We start from the raw sequence: 20,807 nt of genomic DNA, 5'->3' as shown, positions 1-20,807 counted from the left end.
CCTTGGAAGCTGAAAAGGCAGAAACAATTCTCTAGAATCTCCAGAAACAGATCGCCAGTACACTCAGATCCATTTTGGACTTCTGACCTGCAGAGCTGGAAGACAAATTCATTCAATTACTAAAATGTGCTAATCTGGCTTCCTCTGAGAGAGCTACCTGGCCTGTCCCAACACCAGAGCTCCTGTACTGGAATAGCCACCAAGCACCCAAGTGTTAACAAGACATTCTGGTCAAGATCTTGCAGTCCCAGGACTGCCAAGGAAATGGGCTGAGAGGCCTTGAAAGAAGCTCGGCTGGCTGTGCTTGGCATGTGAATGGTGAATGGCTCACAGGCTGAACTCCAGGCTCCCATCTGCTCCTTACTAGCCATGTGCTCTTCAGTAGGGCACTTAACCTTTCTGAGATTTTGGACATCTGTAAACCATGACAGTTCTGTCTGCTCTTCCATGCCAGGTGTGTGGACAAAAGGGAATACAGCACAGAAGAGGCTGTGCAGTTACTTTGGTTCAGTTCTCTGTCGTGAAGCTGATGGAATTGGTGCCTTCATACAGTTGTTGTTTTTGGTAAAGCATAGATGTGTGGTTTTCATCATTTTCTTCTAAATCTGCAGTTAATAAGAAAATCCTGTTCAGCCAAGAAATTGATTTGCTAAAATGCCGACTGATGTTTTAATGTATTTCCTGTAATTATAGCATATGAGTGCTAAATGATCACTTCATCCATTTTTCAGGCAAAGACACATGTTCAGGTTGTTGAAAAATAAGATGAACCCTTTACAAATAGAAAAACTCAAATTTTAAAAGGAACATAAACCCAGTGTTTATGAATTCCTTCTGAGATTTTAAGCACAGACAGCTATATAAAGTGGAAACTCAGGCTATAATATGAAGCCAGACAGTTCTCAAGCCTCAAAGGATGCCAACTTTTCTGGAGCCTTCAAGGATGAACTTAGGTATCTGAAGGGACCTAGCCATTGCAGGTTTGGTTCTTATTCTGCTTTTCCCTTACCCCCTCCTCCTGCCAGATTTCAGTCTAAAGAATGAACACGTACTTTACCTCAGGGCAGAATGTAAGGAGTTGAAGTTCAGGGTACAGTGTGTGCCCTAGCACCAGCCGTCCACCTTGACCCTGTGTGCACCTCTGCCAAAGGCAGCACCAGCTGGGACCGTGAGCAAGGCCTGTCAGTCCGGAGTGCTGCTGCTACGTGCAAGGCACGGTGCCATCTCATCAGCAGTGACAACGCCCTGTGAGCCGTCAGCCGCAGCAGGCTCCCAAACTCCCCTCTGCGCTCACATCTCCCTTAGCTAATGATATCAAGCTGCATTCAGGTGACCTGCCATTGCCACTGTCTCCTGAGAGTAGGTGAATCACTGGGACTCATTTTCCTCATCTGTCAAATGGAGGAGCTGGAGTGGATAAGGGCTCCATTTCTCTCCAGGTTTTTCTGGAAATGGAGATTACATCCATCCTTGTGTTGGAGGTTCTGTTTAAGGAAGCTGAACGGAGAGGGAGAGGATTTGTTTATAATTAATATAATTTTTTATTATAACAGCAACTCATTTTATTATAAAAGTAAGTACAATGCAGAAATATAGAACAGAGAGCAAAACCTCTCCCTTAACTGCCTCGCCCTGCACCCAGGCAGTGCCAGGCGGATGCTTCTCCATCCAGGAGAGGACCTCAGCCACCTATCAGCACTCTCGGGAGAGTGGGTGAGATTCTAAAGGTGAATCTTTGTTTTCTTTTGATGCTTCTGACAATTGGTGAAGGAGAAGAGTATCATGTATAAAAGTCTGTTTTGGACCCAAGGGATCCAAATTCAGATCTTACAGCCTAATTAATAAATCTACATGAAGTTAAATTCCAATACTTGAGAGAGAACTTTCACTGTTTTTAGAGTAATACAAAAGCTACAGAAGACAAAAGAAGTGACAGAACTTTATGGGATTTTTTTTTTTTTTGCTGTTGTCTTAGTTTCCTTGTATTTGAGACAAAATACCTGACACCCGAAGCTTAAAGGAGGGGAGTTTATTTTGGCTCATGGTCTCAAGATTTTATCTGTGGTTGGTAAGCTTAAACACAGAATCAGCATGGTGGAAGGGCCTAGGGGAAAGAAGGCCGCTCACATCACGGCGGCCAGGAAACAAGAGAGAAGGGAGGGACAAGGGAGGGACATGCATCCTTTCAGGTCACCCCCAGTGACCACCTCTTCTGACCACATCCCACCTCCTAACATCACACTCAACTGATCCAGTCACCTTCCAGAAGCCCCGCCTCTGAGTGCATGAGAATTTGGGGGTTATTCTTGATCTAAACTATAACCTAGATACAGCATTACATTTGCATTGCTCATATAATTTTTTAAAAAGTTCTACACAAGCATTTTGACAAATCTATGCTAGAAGAGTTGAATGGATTCAAGCAAAACACCCTAATAAATAACACATTAACAATTTTTGTTGGCCAAAGAGTTTTAACAGATAATTGCTACGTCCTTTTAGGCTAAGTTTTTTAAAACTAGGAATTATATTCGGAAAAAAATAATGAAGAATTACATTACTAATTACAGGAAAACCAACTTTAAAAATCTTAAGCATAGTGGAGTCAATGCCTCAAATATTGATTGAGCAGCTATTAGTTGCAAGGCACTGTGTGAGTAGAAGGGTGAGTAAGCTACTCCCAAGCACTCAGGGTCTGGCAGGAATAAGACAGGAACCTACAGCTATCTGCTGGATGGCCTATTCCCAGAGTTGTGAGTATAAAATAAGGAAATGCATCCAGTTGAAGAAACAGTCAAAGAAGACACGGGGCCTTAGAAGATGGGTGTTATTTGGTTTTTGTGCTTTTTTTGTCTTTTGATGATGCTGGGGATCATGCTAGATGAGTTCTCCATCACTGAGCAACACCCAGGCCTGGGTGGGATTTTTCACACTCAAGAGATTGAAGGGCTTTGTGGGGGTGGGGGGCACAAACTGAAGCATAGAGTTGCCAGGCCCAGGGTGTGTCGGGTAGACGAGTCCAATTTGGCTGGAGTATCCAGTACGTGTGGGGGGATGTGCAGTCATGCCAGGCTTAAATGTAAGGCCACAGAATCAAAGCTTTCTAAGTGAGTGATGGGCGACCTTCAAGGCTTTGGAACAGGAAAAGTGATTTAATCAATATTAACTTAGGTCAATGCTTTGAAAATTGGCCAAGTTGCTCAGTAGAGGTGGCGAGACAGTCAAGGACGGGAAGATGAGTCCCAGATGGATGGTAAGTAGTTGCTGTGTCATGACATTACAAGTAAGGTGGGCTAGGGCTGGGGATTTAGCTCAGTAGTTCTGCCACCTGCCTCGCAAGCCCAAGGACTAGAGTTTGATCCCCGGTACCCCCCACCAAAAAAGAAAGAAGAAGTAAGGGGGGCTCAGGATTTTGTGGAAATAGGCTTGGTGAAATAACTGTCTAGGATCTAGTGAAACTGGAGATCAGATCACTGATTTGTGTTATCTACTTGTTTCTTCTTTGTAAGAATCCTTTTTTGGTTTATGTTTTGTACTCTGAGTAACTAAAGATAACAATACATGGTATAATAACTTGTTATTCTTCTATTATTTGATTATGACATTTTTATTTTTTCATAAAATAAAAAAAATCAGTTTCTTAGCAGTTGTGTGATTGTGAGGATATTAACTTCTGAGTTTTTCCCATCTACCAAATGCGCATAGATCATGGGGTTGCTACGTGACAGGAAATTACTCATCTAAAGCACTTAGCTTAGTTGTGACACATGGTGAGTGCTCAGTAAATGTTAATAATGTCCCTAATTCCAGTTAATTCTACTAAATTGGAAATGGAATTAGGAAGGGAACAAGTGCCTCACTCAGGTGATGGACAGGGACGCAGAGCTCTCGGAAATCAGTACAGTAGCTGGAAGCCTGGCACCTGAGGCAGGCGGACTGTGTTCAGATTCCTTCTACTACTTCCCAGCTCTTTCTTGTTCAGGCTGCTTCATCCCTCACATCACTCTGCTCTAAAGCAGGTCCTATCAACTGTTCCCCAGGGAGCTGCTGAAAACAAAGTGACATAATGCTTATGACATGTGGGCTGTGTACCTGATGAACTTTGAAGTGCTTACAAAATACTGGTTATCAGTGAAGGGCAGCAGGTTTGCCCTTCCATTGGCGGTGCCATAATGTAAAAGAAGGGGAGATGTGGAGCAGGGACTGGGTGTGAAGGGCCAGACCCCAAGGAGAGCATTTGAGGTTAGGGTAGGAGTCACTGACACAGATCATTGTAGCTCTACAGGGAGATGAGCCAGGAGGGGACTGTAGAAATTGGCCCAGAGAAATAAAAAAACAAACCCAGGATAAGTGGATGCTTCACGAAATCATTGGGGGTGGAAGAGATGGAAGGGTTATAACCAATAGTAATATATGCATGAACCTTGATCCGACCTGAAAAAAAGTCATTGAGACAACTGGGGAGCTCTGAGTAAGGACTTTGTATCAGAGTCTAAAAGGAAGTTATAAAAAAATAAAGAATAAAAGGAAGTTGTTTATATTCTTAAGTATGATAATCATACTGTAACCATGACAACAATATCTTTATCCTTAGGAGATACAAGGTAAACTACTTAGGGATGAAAAGCGGTTACACATGGGCGGGGTGGTGATAATAAGGCAAAACATTATCTCTGTGCAGTCTAGGTGGAGGGGATGCATATGGTATTTATTGTACTAGCTTTTCAACTCTTTCTGGATGCTTGGGAATTTTCAACAGAAAAAAATTGAAAACTAAAGAGGCCTGAGGAAAAATTGTTAGGTGAACTGGTCTACACCTTGAAAAGGAGTTCGTTGGAGGGAAAGCATGTTCCACCTACCAAAGGAGGGATTTCAAGAAGCAAGACATTAAGGAAGATAAAGGCAGAAAGAAGTCCTGTTTGGTCTTTGGAGAGTGGTGACTTGGAAAGACCTGAGTGACCCATGAAAGCTGACCTGCGGGGAGGCAGCAGGGACTGCTTCACCCTGTCAGCTGAGAGTCTTCGTTTTCTTCTGAGAGACTGAGGGTTGCTTGGGAAAGGGAGGCGAATAGGGACGGGGACGGAGGCAGTAAACGCAGAAGAGGAAAGTGGCTTTGGATGGGAGGGATGCTATAAACTTTGGGCCAGGATGGTGGAGACACGGAGAAGGAAGCACTCTAGTGACAAGGGATGAGGTCATGGCCTGCTAGTCAAGTGGCAGGAAGTATAAGGCAAGAAAGGCGGAAATGTGCTACACCTGCTGTTGGGTTGTAACTCAGGGAAAAGATAGCTGAGGTGCAGGTGCTTCCTGCACTGGATGAGCACCGTGTGGGAGGCACTCGGACACTGCCCGGATGAGGTTCTAGAGATGAATCAGGGTGGAAAGCAGTCATGGAAACTAAAGTCCCCTTTTCACAACTTAGCGCTGGGCAGATTATCCACCAAGAGTTGAGGAAAACTCGTACTGGTTAAAACCGTGATCCGTGTTTCCATGCCCTCCCTGGGCTGGCACGGCGCATAAAGCACACAGAGTGAAGAGTCTTTGGCGTGTAAAGCAGCTTCTGTCCTTTCAGTCACCAGCCTCAAGTGATATGGCACCAAGGATGCTGGGGCTCTTTGGTTCCCCTTCTGTGCGACTCTGTTTTTCACATGCGTCAAGGCACAGGAAGTCAAAGGCACCCGTGACGTGGTGGTTTTGGTTTCGCACTGGTATGAACTTTGCGTGGGAGGCCCCGCATTTGGCATATCGCGGCCCACGGTGGAATCAGCCAACCTCTATAGCAGGACCTTGGCGGCAACGCAGCTGTCCCCGACCCGGTCCTCGGGGTCCTCTTTCGGTACGGAGGCCGGGGGCGGCGCGGAGGGCCAGCCCAGCTCTCGCAGCCTCGTCTGCAGGGCCTCGCGTTCCGCCTGCAGCCGGCGCTCCAGGGCCCGCAGCGCGCTCCGCCCGCGCTCCAGGGCGCGCTCGCCCCGGGCCACGGCCGCCTCCCTCCGCGCCAGCTCGCGCTCACGCCGCCGGCCCTGCTCGGCCAGCGCGCCCATCTGCTCCCGCAGCCGCGCCCACTCGCGCTCCGCGGCTGCCACAGGGCCGGGCGCACCGCTGTTCCCCAGCTCCCGCCGGTGCGCGCTCTTCAGGTGTCGCCACAGAGCCGAGGTGCCCGCCTGGAAGCCAGGGCCGCGGCCCACCTGCTCCCCGCACAGCCGGCAAGTGGCCCAGCGGCCAGACGGGTGCCCGGGGCGCGCAGGTGCCAGGTGAAAGTACCCCCAGGCCTCGGCGTAGGGCGCCCCCAGGCGGCCCGGGCATGGGCCGCCCTGCACCGCAGCTTCGTCCAGCCCGCTGTTCTCTTCCATGGTCAGTGCAGGCTCTTCACTGGGCATCGCTTTCGCAGTGTCTGCACCCAGAGAGCAAGAGGAGCAATTATTATCATATACACACAACTTATGGCTGTGATTAGCCGATGAAACTGTGCCTCCGTTTATTACACGTGCAACTCCTATAGATCCCTGGGTTTTCTTCCTCCTTATAGTACTAACCGCGAGGATGCCACAGAAAAGCAAGTTACAAGGGTCTCGCCTTTCTCATGCTAGGAATCCTCTTTCAGATCAAATTACTCCAGGTAACATTTACACTACTGGTGGGAAGTGAAACTTCTTGAACAGAAAGAAGCCACCTAAGTATGTGTTGTGGGCATAGGTTAGATTTAACTAGTCTTTACATCCTTTAAAAAAGGTTATTTTTTTCTCTTTGGAACAAGGGCCATTCTTCTCTGGGTGCTGCAAACTTCAGAAACGAGCAAAAAAAATTTTTTTTAGGATCAGAATTTTGGTTCTTTAGGGGTAGAAGTGAGTAGCTTTTTAAAATGTCTTTCATAAAGAACCCAACACATGATCTTAGACAAGCTTTCTAGGGACATTTCATGACAGTGAGAGAACACAGGACAGACTCCTGGAGCCTTCAGAGAATTTACCTCAGTGACCTCTCCAGTGCCTGTGCCTGATGCCAGCTTCTGAATCAGCAACAAGGAGATGCTAAAGGTCCAGATGCTCTCTGGTTAAACACAACTGGGAAGGACTAGAGACAAAGATGAGAACAGGAAAAATAAGCCACTGCAATAACAGCATTTATTGGAAGCTTTTAATTCAATTGATAATAGTCTTGTTACAGGTGCATTATAATTCTCTAAACCTAATTTATTCTTTTTCCCACCAAGCAAGTCCACTCAGGATTAGGTGTGCCATTTAACAGATCTCTTGGATTTTAAAAAAAGAGGATAAGAAGCCGGCAGATTAGAGATACCTAGCATGTCTGTGTGTCCTTGAGGTTGAATCAAAACAACAGGTGTGTAACTGTATGGTGCTGCAGTTTGAATAAAGATGCTGGAGGACAACTCCAGGGTGAGGAGAGCTCCAGCTTAAAGGAACAGATGAGAGGGACAGAGCCCCAGTGAATTGCACAAGTGCAGAATCTGGCACCTTGCAAACATATGGCCTGAGCAGACGGGAGACCTGGGTGGGATCCACACGGCGACCTGGTGCCGAGCAAGAGGTTCCCAGCATATTCACATGTGGCCAGGGTGTAACTGGGACCCATCTTAAGTCCTATCATCTGAGTTTACTGCTTAGGGGATCAGAAGGCCCTGCATTTTTGTATCTCCAATACCCGAGATCGACTGTGTGGGCCCAAGGAAGGGACTATGACACAGATCTGCAGAGAGCTCCTGATGACTGAAGGATGGTCTGAGAAACTCCGGTTCAATTTAAAATTGGTGGTCCGACCTCTGTGCTGAGGAGCAAGGCCAGCTGTTGTGATAGTCAACCTGACTCTATGTTGAGCCTCAACACCATTTTGTATCTGTGTTAGATAAAACACCCAAAACCCGCATCTTACTTGGCAAAAAAATTTGTTGTAGCTGTAGGATGTTTTATAGCTCACCTAGTGTATGAAACTTTCTTTTGCCTCCACTAACCTGACTTGGTTCTGCTTCTGTAAAATTCCACTGGCGCTTCTCTTGAGCCCTCCCCAATTAAAAACATGGTTTAAAAAAAAATCAAACTGCTTCTCAGCACCAAAAATACTTTCTGGGTACTAGCCCCTTCTCAATCACTTGCTTAAATAAACAGACTCAAATCTGATGCAGAATGTGACACATCTCTGTTGTTGTAACTCACTCGTCCATAACAGATGGTGGTCCCAGTGAGATGGCCATGATGGGTGGACTGGCCTCACTGTGGTCCCTCCCATCTGCAGCAGGAAACTATAGGGGAGGTACTCCCTGAGACATTCTAGGGCCCGTAGTCTCACTGCCAACACTGAGAGGACTGCAGAGATGCCTAGGATACCTCCAAATTTTCCAGAGTCTACCTGGTCTGGTCTGAAGGTAAGGATACTTCTGGTTCTGGTGGAAAACAACAGTCCTTGACAAAGGCATTCCCTGGGCTCCTCCTAAGGTCAGTACCCTGACTGGGGTGGCCCACTGATCTGGTCTGGTCTGGCTGCAAGTCAGCCAACCTGAGAAATCCCCGGGGAAGGGTTTGGAATGTTTTTAACCTCTGAATGGCTGTTGTATAAATGGGTGTGTGACTAGAAATGGACAGTGTAAACTATAGACTGTCCTGTCCATGCCACATGAAAAAGAGGGGGATTTCTCCCCCTCAGAGTGCTGGGGTCTGAATGAGGTCATACTGTGATTCCATGGACCTGTCTAAGAAAGGCCAAGTGGGTGCTCTTGCAATGAGATAAATATGCCCCAAAGCCTAGACAGTACTTAAAGTGGCTGAGAGGCCCACAGCTAGTTGACCAACTGAGTGGTTCCTCCCACAAACACCCCCTTCCTTTGTGTGTCATGACATTGTTCAAGGGTATACTACATAGATACTGAGGGTTTTTCTCTATGTCAGATGCCCCCTGTGTGTTCTTCTCTTTCATTTGTTCTTACAGCTCCCATTCTTGGTTATCTCCTGCCTGCCCTAAGTCTCTCTGCCATGGGGTCATCAGCCTCACAACCTGTTACGTCACGGGCCTACATGCTTAAAAATTTTTCCTCAGGATTTTCTGATGATTATAGAATAAAAATGTCAAAAAGCAAACTTCACACTTTTTGCGAGCTCAAATGGCCCTCTTTTGGTGTGGGATGGCCCTCTGAGGGCTCCCTCGACCTGGCCCTGGTTCAAACAAACAGTTTAAAAGGTTGTTACTGGGTCACCAGCACACCCTGATCAGTTCCCTTACATCGACTCCTGGTTTACTCTAGTACAACATCCTCCTTCATAAAGGCCTGTGTCACAAACGCCTCTTCAAAGTGGTTTGTTTCCAAAAGGTTTTGTCCCCCTCATGGACACACTCCAAAGAGACAAAAATTGGTTCTGCAACAGTCAGATGCTGAGAAAGTCTCCCCTGTCCACCTCCATATAACCCTAGTTCACCACCTTCTCCTGTCTGTCCAGACCTGCCTGCCCTGGACTCGCTCATTTCCTCCTCTACTTCCCCCACTACCTCTTGCCCCATATCCCATCCCAGCAGGAGGTCACCACCTCCAAAAGACACAGTCCAGAGGCTCTCTTGCCTTTGAGGGAAGCCCTACCTCTCAGTGGGGCAGGACCAGGAACCCGCCTGTTCCTGGTATATGTTCCTTTTCCACTTCTGACCTCTACAACTAAAAAACCCCAAATCCACCACTCTCTGAGAAGCCCCAGGTTCTGATTTCCCTGATTGAGTCTATCTTTAAGACTCATCTACTGATCTGGCATAATTGTCAATAGTTGCTGTTGTTGACCCTGTTTACCACTGAGAAGTGGGATAGGATTAGGTTTGAGGCTAAAAAGATATTATTGGGAGGGCATTCAGAGGAGGCCCACAGATTGCTAAAACATGGATTCCCCTCTGAGCGTCCTAAATGGGACCCAAATTCTTCAGGGGGAACAAGATTTGATCACTTTTCACCAAAACTTGTTAAAGGGGATCTGGGCAGCAGCTCAAACACCCATAATTCTGTCAAAAACCACTAAAATAACAACACAGAGACCAGAAGAGTTCTCCACTACATTCCTAAAGAGACTCTGAGAGGCCTTCCAGGTTTATACCCCATTCGACCCCTCAGCTCCAAAACACAATAGAGCTATAAATTTGGCTTTTGTTACTCAGTCTATACCTGATATTAAAAAAAAAAAATACAAAAATTAGAGAGATTGCCCAAAATAAACATCTCACAGCTACTAAAAATAGCTCAAAAGGTGTTTAACAATAGAGATTAAAAAAAACAAAAATTGGCCACAGCTATGACAAAAAGATTAGCCAAAAAACAAAGATCTTGATGACAGCCATCAGAAGGGACCCCATAGGACCCAACTCCAAAAAGCCCAAAGGACAGGTGTCTAAAAGGCCAAGAGTACACCTGCCATTGGACAAAAATCAATGTGCCTATTACAAGAAAAAAGGACACTAAAAAAAATACCCCCATAGGTCCTCTGCCAAGATACTATCCCTCCCCATATCTGAGGGAAAAGAAGATTTAGACTGAGGGGGCCAGGGCTCCTTCTCTCTTGGTCCCCAGGAGCCCATTATAAATGTTAAAATAGGGGGCCAATGGGTCCATTTCCTGGTGGACACTGGCACTGAGAGGTCAGTGTTAAAAACTCCTCTGAAAGAGCTTTCATCACAAACCATTCCCATCCATGAGGGCACGGGAGCAGTTCAGAACTGCCCACTCATGAGTAAACAACTGGTAAACCTGGGATCAAAACAAGTAACTCACTCTTTTCTGGTGATACCAGACTGCCCATTCCCCTTGCTGGGATGAGACCTCCTTCATAAACTAAAAGCTACCATTTCTTTCACTCCAACCAAGGCTTAGATGTCACTCCCTTCATATCAACTGTCCTTGACTAATGCCCTGTCCAAAAAATCTCTTCTCTCAATCCCCCCCAAAAACAAAACCAACCAACCAACCAAACAAACAAAAACAAGCCCTGAGGGCCTATTAAACAGACTCCAGGCAGTTTCCAAAGGTGTAGACAAAAACTAATCCACCGGGTTTGGCTGCTCACCACCCTCCAATAATAGTTGAGCTCTTGACAACAGCCACGCCTGTGAGAGTTTGACAATACCCTATCTCTCAAAAGGCCAGACAAAATAGCCTCTCACATTAAGAGGCTCCTAAACTTTGAGATATTAACTCCCTGTCAGTCTCCATAAAACACATCATTCCTGCTGGTACAAAAACTGGAGATGTCAAATTACATGCTGGTTCAAGACTTAAAAAGGTTAACCAGCAAGTGATAACTCTACACCCTACTGTCCCCAACCCATATACCCTCCTCAGTTTGCTGTCTCCTGAGCACCAAGTATATACTGTGCTAGATTTAAAAGATATTTTTTTCAGTGTGCCGGTTTCCCCAGCTAGCCAGCCCATCTTCCCCTTCGCGTGGACTGACCCAGTTTCCAGTGACTCATGCCAGCTCACCTGGACCTGGCTGCCTCAAAGATTCAAAAACACACCTGCCCTCTTTGGTGAAGCCCTCTAAAAAGACTTAGTGAGTTTTAGATCCCACCACCCTAACCTCACCCTGCTTCCATATATAGATAATTTGTTATTAGCTGCTACTAGCTATTCAAAATGCCTACAGGGGATGCGAGAGCATCTTCAGCTACTAGAGGAGTTTTGTTTTTCCTCAATATTTCTTTGACAGTTTTATGTAATTTTACATACCTTTAATTCTTTAATTGGTTGTTTCTTTTTAGTCTCCCCTTTTAAATTATTAATTTAACTTTCACTGTTTATCCTTTTAGTCTATTCCATATTATTTTTGCCATTTTCCTTTCTATGGTTATTGGTGTTATAGATATTTTTTGTAAATAGGTTTTTATTGTACGTCTATATCTGGTCTGCCTTTAAGTTTGTTTTTGTTTCTTTTTTACTGTTGGTTGTTTTCACCTCTTGAAGAAGTGCTGACAATTGAGCCCAGCAATTGAATATGTAGAGTGAATACTTTGTCCCTGAGCTATAGTCCCAGCCCAGCTGAGAGAAGCTGAACTTTATCCATAACCTAGTCCTGCTAAAACTTTGTCCAATACTCAAAAAACAGGACACAAAAATCCCCAGGTGATGACCAGGCCCCAAGTAGGCATAGAGAGGGGAGAGCTAAAGATACCTACTAAAAATTTACCCCCTTAGCAATAATAGAAAAAAATAATATAAATGTAGTGATCTCATCAAGCAGAAGCCCTAACATAGGTTGCTCCCACACTCTTTCAGCTTGCACAGTGCTAACAAAACTGGGGGAGAAACCATATACACTGCTGTCCATAACATACCTACCTGATCTACCAGAGGGCCCCCACTCATGTGAGTCCTACAGAGAAGGTGGGTCCCTTAGGTTTTAACACAGTATACTCAGAGTCAAATCCAACAGTCACTGCTGAGCCAGGCATGCGCAGCACCACAAATGTTGGCCAGGACAGTGCTGCCCCTCTGAGAGTGGCAAAGGGACATAACCTGTCTGGGCAGCCATTTGCTCTCGGAGGACTTAACCGGTGGAAGGCAGCACAGTACAGAGCCACCTCACTTTCTCGGCCTCCACATTGGCTGCATTTCAGTTCAGTGTGATCTGTTCAGAATGGATATCCAAGAATGAAGAGTACAGTCAGTGGTCAGTGCTGACAGCCTGACTGGCTCCAGAAGACAATCCAGATCTCATTTCAACTGCCCTGACTATGCACAGAAGGGGGGACCTGAAAGTCAACTACCTGGCTTGGAAGAGAGCCTTTAGGGACTCTTCTGCCACAGTGGACCACAAAAGAGCTCTTACAAACTAACACAAGAAAGGCAAGTTACCCAGTAAAAAATGGGCAAGAATGTGAGTAGGCAAATGACTCAAGATGAGGCTGAAAAAGCCAGGAATTTTGTGAAAAGACACACATGTCTTATATTCAGAAATATTCTATAAAAGTATCAATAAGACATCACTTCATATCCATCACATTTAAAAAATGATGATGTCTAAGAGCCAGTGCTAGAAGGGAGGCAGAGAAAGGGGCACACTAACACATTACTAGTGAAGATGCGAGGACTTTTAGGAAAGCACTCTGGCAGTTTTCAGATTAACTAAAAATAGACGTAATATCTCTTTTGTAGAACTAAAAGTACTAATTTACAAAGTCATATGTTTCAGTAAGTCAACTGCAGCATTATTCCGAATGGCAAAAGACAGAGGAAGGCCTAAAGGCAGGAGAATGGCTGCATACCTAATATCTGCTCACACTAGGGAATATAACCCAGCCATATGAAAAGATAAAAGCTCTGCCAGAGATCCTAGAGGGATTTCTGGAGGAATCATTCAGTGTATGTAATATGATGTCATCATTATTAAATAACACATAGATCTGTATAGGAATTACAAAGATACAGATGTTCTTCAACTTATGGTGGGGTTGTGCCCCTATAAACCTGTCGTAAGTTGAAAGTATTGTAAGCAGAAGACACATTTAATATAGCTAACCTACTCAACGTCTTAGCTCAGCAACATAGTACTGTATTGTTGTTTGCCCTTGTGATAGTGTGATTGACTAGAAGCTGCAGCTCCTTGTGGCTGCCCAGCACCACAAAGGTATGATACTGCATATTGCTAGCCCAGACAAAGGTAAAAAATTCAAGTATGGTTTCTTCTGAATGTATATGGTTTTAATACATCTGTAAAGTCAAAAAAATCCTAAGTTGCACAATTGTTAGTCAGGTACCTTCTGCATAGATAGATATGAAGAAAAATAAAGAAGGAGACATTGTGGATTGAGGTAATGGCAGCTGATTTGAAAGGAGTGAATGGGGGAATAGATAAACCAAAAATGAAATTGAAAGGTATTAAGCATGCATGTGATCATGTGTATGCATTTACATAGACTGTATATATAACACAGGATTTATAAATAAATAAAAAATAGCTGTGTAAAATAATCCTTGGTTCCTCAGGCATATAAGCATTATCAGGGCCAGGCCAGCCTTATCTTTGGAGGTTGGAGGGGACAACCTCATAGGGAAGCCCATTGCTGGGCCCCTTGGGAGATACGTGCACATATTGTACTGCTGCGTGGGCTGGAGAAAACTTAGTATGTAGGATGTCTCGGTATCTGGTGGGCCAGTCCCCTGCCCAAGCAGGAGATCCTGTATCTACAGGAGGAGCAGGATGTGATGGGGGAGGAGCTAATCTCATTCATCTTTCTGGCTCATGGTGAGCACTGAGGGATGCTGCATTCAATGAAATGACATCCTCCCTACAATGTTTTGTAGCTGCAGGTCACTGAGTCTCAGTCTCCCCATCCATTAAATGAAATGATAACGTTACCTGCCTCTAAACAGGTGGCGGAAATCAGGTATTCCAAATAATCACAGTTGGACTTAGCAGTGCTATATATATTTAAGGTATGAACCACAAAGAAGCTATCAACATTTACTGCTCAGGTATGCTAACATTGACATTTCAGTGGCTAAAAGGCAGTGTTATTTTTCTGTTGGACACTGTTATGGTTTAGATCTAAAATGTTGCCCAAAAATCTCATGTTCAGAAGTGGGGCCTGCTTGGAAGGGGCAGGTCATTGGGGGGTATTCTCATCCCCAGATCCTCCCTTCTCTCTCTCTCTGCTTTCTGGCCATTACGTGGTAAACAACTTTCCTCTCCCAAGCTTTTTTGCTTTGCCATTTCTGCCTAGCAGCCAGGTGACCATGGCCTGACCTCACTGAAACTGTGAGCCAAATGAAACCTCTCCTCCTTTAAGTTTCCCAGTGGCAGGAAAGAGACTAATAACAGAAAATTGGTACCAGGTATAGGATCATTGTACCTGATCATGTGCTTTAGAAGCCTTTGGAACTGGTTTGTGGGAGGACTTAGGAAAGGTTTGAAGGTGCTGAGTAGAGAGCCTTAGAAGGCTATTAGCAGAGGAAACAGAGATTGATGGGAGATTCTGGGCAGAGCTCTGAAGACCAGAATGTTATTAGCAGGTTAGACAGTAAAGGCCAGGCTTAGTGGGTTTCAGCTGGGAATAAGAACTCCATAGCAGTTTGACTAGAGGCCATGTGTGCTACACCCTGGCAGAAAATTTGTCTTCATTTTGCTAACGTTTTGAGATTTTTCAGGAGACAGATTAATTGCAGTGAATTAATTGATCTGATGAAATTTCAAGGCAGTCTGATGTTCAAGTTGTGGCATAGGTACTGCTAGTTGCTTTTAGCCTTATTTATAGTGAGAAGCAGGAAAAAAAAAGCAGCAGATGTAAAAAGTTTTCAGTTTCACCAGAAAGGAAGCACCTTCAAATTTGGGGCAAAGGAGAGCACAGTTGGTGAAAAAATTAGCATTTTAAAAATCTAAGAACTTTGTACAGGCACAAAAAGAAAGATACCTTGAAGGGCATCTCAGGAATCAGCAAGATTCCATCCATAACAGGTTCAGAGGTGGAAAACGTTAAATCTTTCATTTGAGAAGACAGAGTCTAGGATGTCTACTCATTCAGGGGCATCAAGGGAAGTGTATCAGAGTTCAGCCATCCAGGCACTCAGACACCACTGCAGTCATAGTTGAAGGGGGCCCAGACTGCTCAAGATAGCAGCCCACCTTGTCCTCATCCATGTCGCACTGGTCTTTTAGGCACACAGAATGTAAGAGTTACTGGGTCAGGGAGGCTTACATGCAGATTTTAGAAGAAGGCCCGAGAGGCCAGGCAAAAATTTGTGACAGGGTTACAGTCCCTAACAGGTATCCCTGAAAGGGTGATTCTTGAATCTATGAGAGTGAAGCCAGAAATGTAGTGGGGACCCTAGGAAGTTAGAGATGTCAGGAACGTAGATCGCCTGCTGAGGAAACCCACAGGCAGCAAATAGAGCCAGCCCAAGAGAAAGGCTATATGGGCTGCAAACAGCAATGCTGTAGGGGTAGGGATGGCCCAGCCCTTTGAAGCTCACATCTCACCACAACCTACCCTGGGTGCTGGACATGCAGCTATAGGATTTAATGTTTGACCTGTTGGCTTTCAATATTCTTTTGGTAGATTGCTTTCTGTTCCCCTATTCATCCCTTTTGGAATGGGAATTTTATCCTGTGGCATTGTATGTTGGCAGTGTTGAACTTTCTCATTGATTTTCAGAGAGGTTCACAGTTAAAGAGTTTGCCTTTAGTCTCAGAGGAGACTTTGGACTTAGACTTTTCAGCAATGTTGGAACTGATAAGACTTCAGCAACTCTTAGAAATGGACTAGATGTATTTTGCACAATGAGATAAATATGAGCCTTTTGGGGATCAGGAATGCAATATTATGGCTTAGATCTAAAATGTCCCCCAAAAGTCTCACATTTGGAGGTGGGATCTGGTTGGAACAGGCAGGTCACTGGGGGAATAACTTGGGAGGATGTATTCTCTCCCCAGAGTCCTCTCTTCTCTGCTTCCTGGACACTATAAAGTGAACAGCTTTCCTCTGCCATGCTATTTCAGCCTTGGAGCTACCCAACCATGGATGGAATCCACTTAAACTGTGAGCCAAAATAAACTCTCCTCCTTTAAATTGTGGTTGTTGGGTATTTTGTTTCAGTTTCAGAAACGTGGCTAAGACTGACATTCTATTATTCAATACAGCAGGTAGTCTAAGTTGGAAGAATCCCCTAAGGAATTTAATACAAAAAGCAAATTCAAAAAAAGAATAATAGATCTAAGACCTTCACTCTCCAAATTTAGTTTCACTTCCTAAACTGACCTTCATGCAAAACAGGTTGCTCATTACTCAGGTCAAAAGACATAAAGTTGAGGTTTTGATTAGCCTTGGGATGCCCAAAGGAGTGTCTTAGATCATTTGCCAATGCATGTTTCTTGTGATATGAATTTCTCCCTGATCAAGTACCCAATAAAATGCAGAGTCACTCATTTGTGGTTAGATAACAAGAAGAAAATAAAAAATAAGAACTCACTTGATTTTTCTTCAGGCATTTAAAAAACTACCACAAAGGTGCTGACAGATGTGATTATTTCACTTACATCCATTTACTCTATCCAACTCTTTCATTCAAATGGTCACTGTGCCCCTGGTCAGGGTCACAGACATGCTTGCCCCCAAGAATTCCAAGAGGAATATAATATGGTCTGTAGCAGGAAGTTCACCACCTGATGGGGAAAGAGATGTTTCTGACAATAAGTGTGATACCCCTGGTAAAGGTCAGGCTGTTATTCATTCATTAGGATACATTCCATCATGCCACATGTGTACACTGGAGAAAGGGAGCCCAAGGGGCAGAGACTTGGGGACCCTGACCTCGATGTTTATAATGCTCAGCATCCCTTCTGTGCCCACCCCTACTGGGTATAAAATGCACCGTGTTGTCCATCAACAAAACCCATTACAATCAGTGCTTGGCACCAATAAATTCCCAGTTCTTCTATGTGTATCTAGATGCCTATGTTCCTATTTGAAGATAAAATGCCTTGAAGGTACATAAAAGCACTGCTAGCATAAAATTAATTTAACAGTGGAAATTTTTTAGTCTAATTTCAGGGAAAAAAACTTAAAAAAAGAAACAAATGTAGAGTCCAGATATTTCATGGAAAGGGAGAGAGAAAATGAAGGGGTACTGTGCCTCTAAACACTCTTTTGAGTGAACTAGATTTGAGCATCCATTATCTGGAAGGAATGATGGGAAGTCTGAGCCTGTGGAAGATCATAAATTTGCATTAATTTTCTCAGCATTTGGATCTTTTCCTGAAGTTCTATTCTTCCAATAACCTATCAAGTTAGAACCCAGATTCTTCAATATAACTTCCCCATGGATCTTCAAAGAAGAATGCTTTATAATTTTCATAAATTCAATTTTTATAGATTCTGAAGCATTCTTCTCTGAAGTATTACTTTTCAGACCCATATAGCTTTATTTAATAGATGTGATCTTCCTATAAGTCACCCACAAAGATCAATTTTATTATTTTGTACTTATGCCTGTACACATAAAGATAGTAAGCAGGTCAAAAGCCAAAGAACCAAGAATTGTTCTCAAGAGGAAATAACAAATGAATTACATTTTTATTTGTCCTATAGTAAAGTCTACTCACATTAGCAATTACTAGTTTCACACTAATGAAATTCACAGATTGTGTGGAAATGCTAAAAACATTTTCATTTTACTGTATCCACCAGTAACTTAAACCAAAGCAAGACATAATAAATAAAATAATTAACCTCGACAACGGAAATGTTAAGAACACCGCAATTCATTCATCTACTATGTGTCCATATCTGTTGATCTACATGTATTCATCTTATAAACAGGTCCAGACAATTAGAAAAATTAGTCTGGAATAATCAGGATGAAGGCTCAGATGAAATTAAAAAGCAGGCACAAATGCCTCTAAACTGTAAAGTATAGACATCTGGGTGGGAAATAAAAGGTTAGAAAAAGGTTATGTATGGACTAAAAATGTACTGGACCCACAGCTAATTATCTGGTGAATCAGAGATATTCTCAAAACATCATATGCCAAACTTTTAGATATTTCCACCATTAGCTAACAGGAACGATGCACTCTCTTCTCTATTAATGCATTTTAAAAATGAGTGTTGTAAAGCATTCTGCCCTAAAGTAGACTTTTATTTCAGATCTGAATTATTTTAATATATAAGGTCCTAAAAGAAAGGTAGTGATCTATTTTTTCTTGTAAAAAATGAATAATTTAATGTGAACTAGAGGGACTTAAAGCTGCCCTACTTTGAAGGCCTTAACTCAAAAGATCTTTAAACTGAACATTTGGCATTTCTGACTCTTGGCATTTCTTTTTTTGTTTGTTTTTTGGTACCGGGGATCGAACTCGGGTCCTTGTGTTTGCAAGGCAGGCAGCGGAACCACTGAGCTAAATTCCCGGTCTCTCTTGGCATTTCAACATATTGTTGCATGCTTTCTGTTCTCGGCTGCCTCGAGCTATTTCTGGCCAAAAAAAATGTATTAAAACCCCGTTAATAAAAAGTACAACAATGAATAACCCTGATTATGGCCACTTACTAAGCTATTTCTACAGCAGCGGCTCTGAAACACGGTGTCCTTGTAGTAGCTGCTGATCACAAGTTCAGCTGGGGCGAGTCCTTCTTCCTTCCTTTCCTAGGGCTAAAAACCCTTGGCTTGGCGAAACTTCAGGTCCTCGGCCGGCAGTCAGTGTTCACAGAGAACCGCCCAGGGCGCCCCGAGGACCGAGTCCCTTTGTTCAGCACCGCGGGGAGGGCGGGACCCGGCGGGGACGGCGGGGGGCGTGGCCTCAGAGGCTGGGGTAGGGAGTGGAGCCGCGGTAGGCAGGCTTTGGACCCCTCTACCCGAGCCCTGCGCCCCTGTGTCCTCCACGATCTCCGCTCCGTCTCCCCCTCGGTCCCCTCAGCCAGTCCTCTCCCGGCGCCCTGAGGGCGCGTAGACCCCACCGGAAGCCCCCACTCCCTTTAAAGACACAGCACCCAATTCTCGAGTCTCGGGGGGTCCCCGGAGCTTGGAGAGGCTGGGAAGGGGCTGCTGTCCTCGCGTATGCGTCATTCACCTTCCAAGACCTGGCTCGGGCGTCCGCGGCCCCGCCCCGGCTGGGAGGAGAAACCCGTGCCCAGTCCTAGCTGGGGTCCCGCTGCCCTGGGCTCTGGTAAGAAACCGCCCCGCAACGCCGAGCTCCGAACAGGGGTTCACTTCCCAAGGAAGTTACATCCTCTGCAGCAGTTACCCCTCCCCGTTATCAGCCTCTTTTAAATTTTTACTTTGAGACCAGGTCTCGCCAAGTCACTAAATTGCCCAGGGTGGGCTCGAATTTGTGATCCCAGGGATCAGCCTCCCAGAGTGCTGGGGTAACAGGCGTGCGCCATCACATCCAGCTGAGATCTCCTTTGTAAGACCACTCTTTGGAGAGCTGCTAGACCAACTTCAGGGGCGGGGGAGAGAAGTCTTGATTTATAGTCTTTGCTCTTTCAATGGCCATGTTGCCACCGCCGATTTCGAACTGCAAATAGTTTAACAGGAGCCGTAGGACGTTCCCGGATGTAACAGCTTTAGACAGGACCGGCACACACGTGACACTCTGCTCTTGTGTTATTGGTCAAGGCAAGTAACATGACTAAGCCTGCAGCCAATGGGCGGGAAGGAAGCGTCATTCTTAAAAGAAAAAGTGGCTGGCAGCAAACTGTACGGTAATATGATCCACCCTGACTGATTTGGACTTTTTTACCCCTTTGGTACTGGGGATGAAACCCAGGACGTGAATACCAAGCAGCACGTGCTCCGCCCCTCAGCTACACTCCTGGCCTGTCATTTTTTAAATGGATTTTTTTTCTTTGTACTGGATTGCAAAGTCCATTTAATGGAATTTCGAATGATTTCAGAAGGAAAAACTGGTTGGTGTCTTCAAGGGAATCATTACTATTAGGTTACCACTTTTCTTCTGGTCCAAAGGACATTCTTAATGTGGTCTAATGATTAAAAGTAAATGAATCAGGTTAAAAACATCTGTAAGTTTTAAATCATGTTTTAAAACATCATGTTTTAATGTATGAAAAGATTTTTAAAGTTTATTGTATCTAGCAATCTTTTTTAACAAGAAGCTTTATTTATTTTTTGGTGCTAGGAATCAAACCCAGGACCTCACTCATGCTAAGCAAATGCTCTACCACTAAGCTACTGGCCTTGTTTTTGTTTCTGAGTTATTTGTTTTGTTCTTTGTTTAATCCCTGGGGATTAAACCCAGGGCCTTCGTGCTCAGCTACATCCCTAGCCCTTTTTATTAATGTGTTTTATTTTGAGACAGGGTCTCATTAAGTTGCTAAATTGC

At 44.5% G+C, this 20,807-nt stretch overlaps 1 protein-coding gene and 1 non-coding gene across 3 annotated transcripts; both read right to left on the bottom strand.

Moving 5' to 3' along the window:
- Positions 1–1,505: 1,505 nt before the first annotated feature.
- Positions 1,506–20,063, bottom strand: Zbed3 (zinc finger BED-type containing 3). Of its 2 annotated transcripts, XM_087201170.1 has the most exons (4): positions 19,016–20,063; positions 12,314–17,132; positions 6,968–7,071; positions 1,506–6,391 (listed from the first exon to the last, which is right to left on the bottom strand). In XM_087201170.1, the coding sequence occupies exon 4, from the start codon at positions 6,375–6,377 to the stop codon at positions 5,775–5,777; it is 603 nt and encodes a 200-aa protein (XP_087057296.1). In that variant the 5' UTR covers positions 6,378–6,391; positions 6,968–7,071; positions 12,314–17,132; positions 19,016–20,063; the 3' UTR covers positions 1,506–5,774. The 2 variants fall into 2 exon arrangements, with proteins under 2 accessions (XP_087057296.1, XP_004870233.1); XM_004870176.4 differs by lacking the exon at positions 12,314–17,132.
- Positions 12,438–12,574, bottom strand: LOC147821237 (small nucleolar RNA SNORA47). The gene has a single exon (XR_015447419.1). It is a non-coding gene; the product is annotated as a small nucleolar RNA SNORA47 (small nucleolar RNA).
- Positions 20,064–20,807: the final 744 nt, after the last annotated feature.

Source organism: Heterocephalus glaber, unplaced genomic scaffold (assembly GCF_053883595.1).
Source record: "Heterocephalus glaber isolate CG9 unplaced genomic scaffold, H.glaber_assembly_v1.0 deba00001757, whole genome shotgun sequence".
Taxonomy (NCBI): Eukaryota; Metazoa; Chordata; class Mammalia; order Rodentia; family Bathyergidae; genus Heterocephalus; species Heterocephalus glaber.
This window is presented reverse-complemented; position numbering and strand designations above follow the sequence as displayed.

Coding starts and splice junctions, on each gene's coding strand:
- Zbed3 (XM_087201170.1), bottom strand. CDS start 6,377: ATGCCCAGTGAAGAGCCTGCACTGACCATGGAAGAGAACAGCGGGCTG.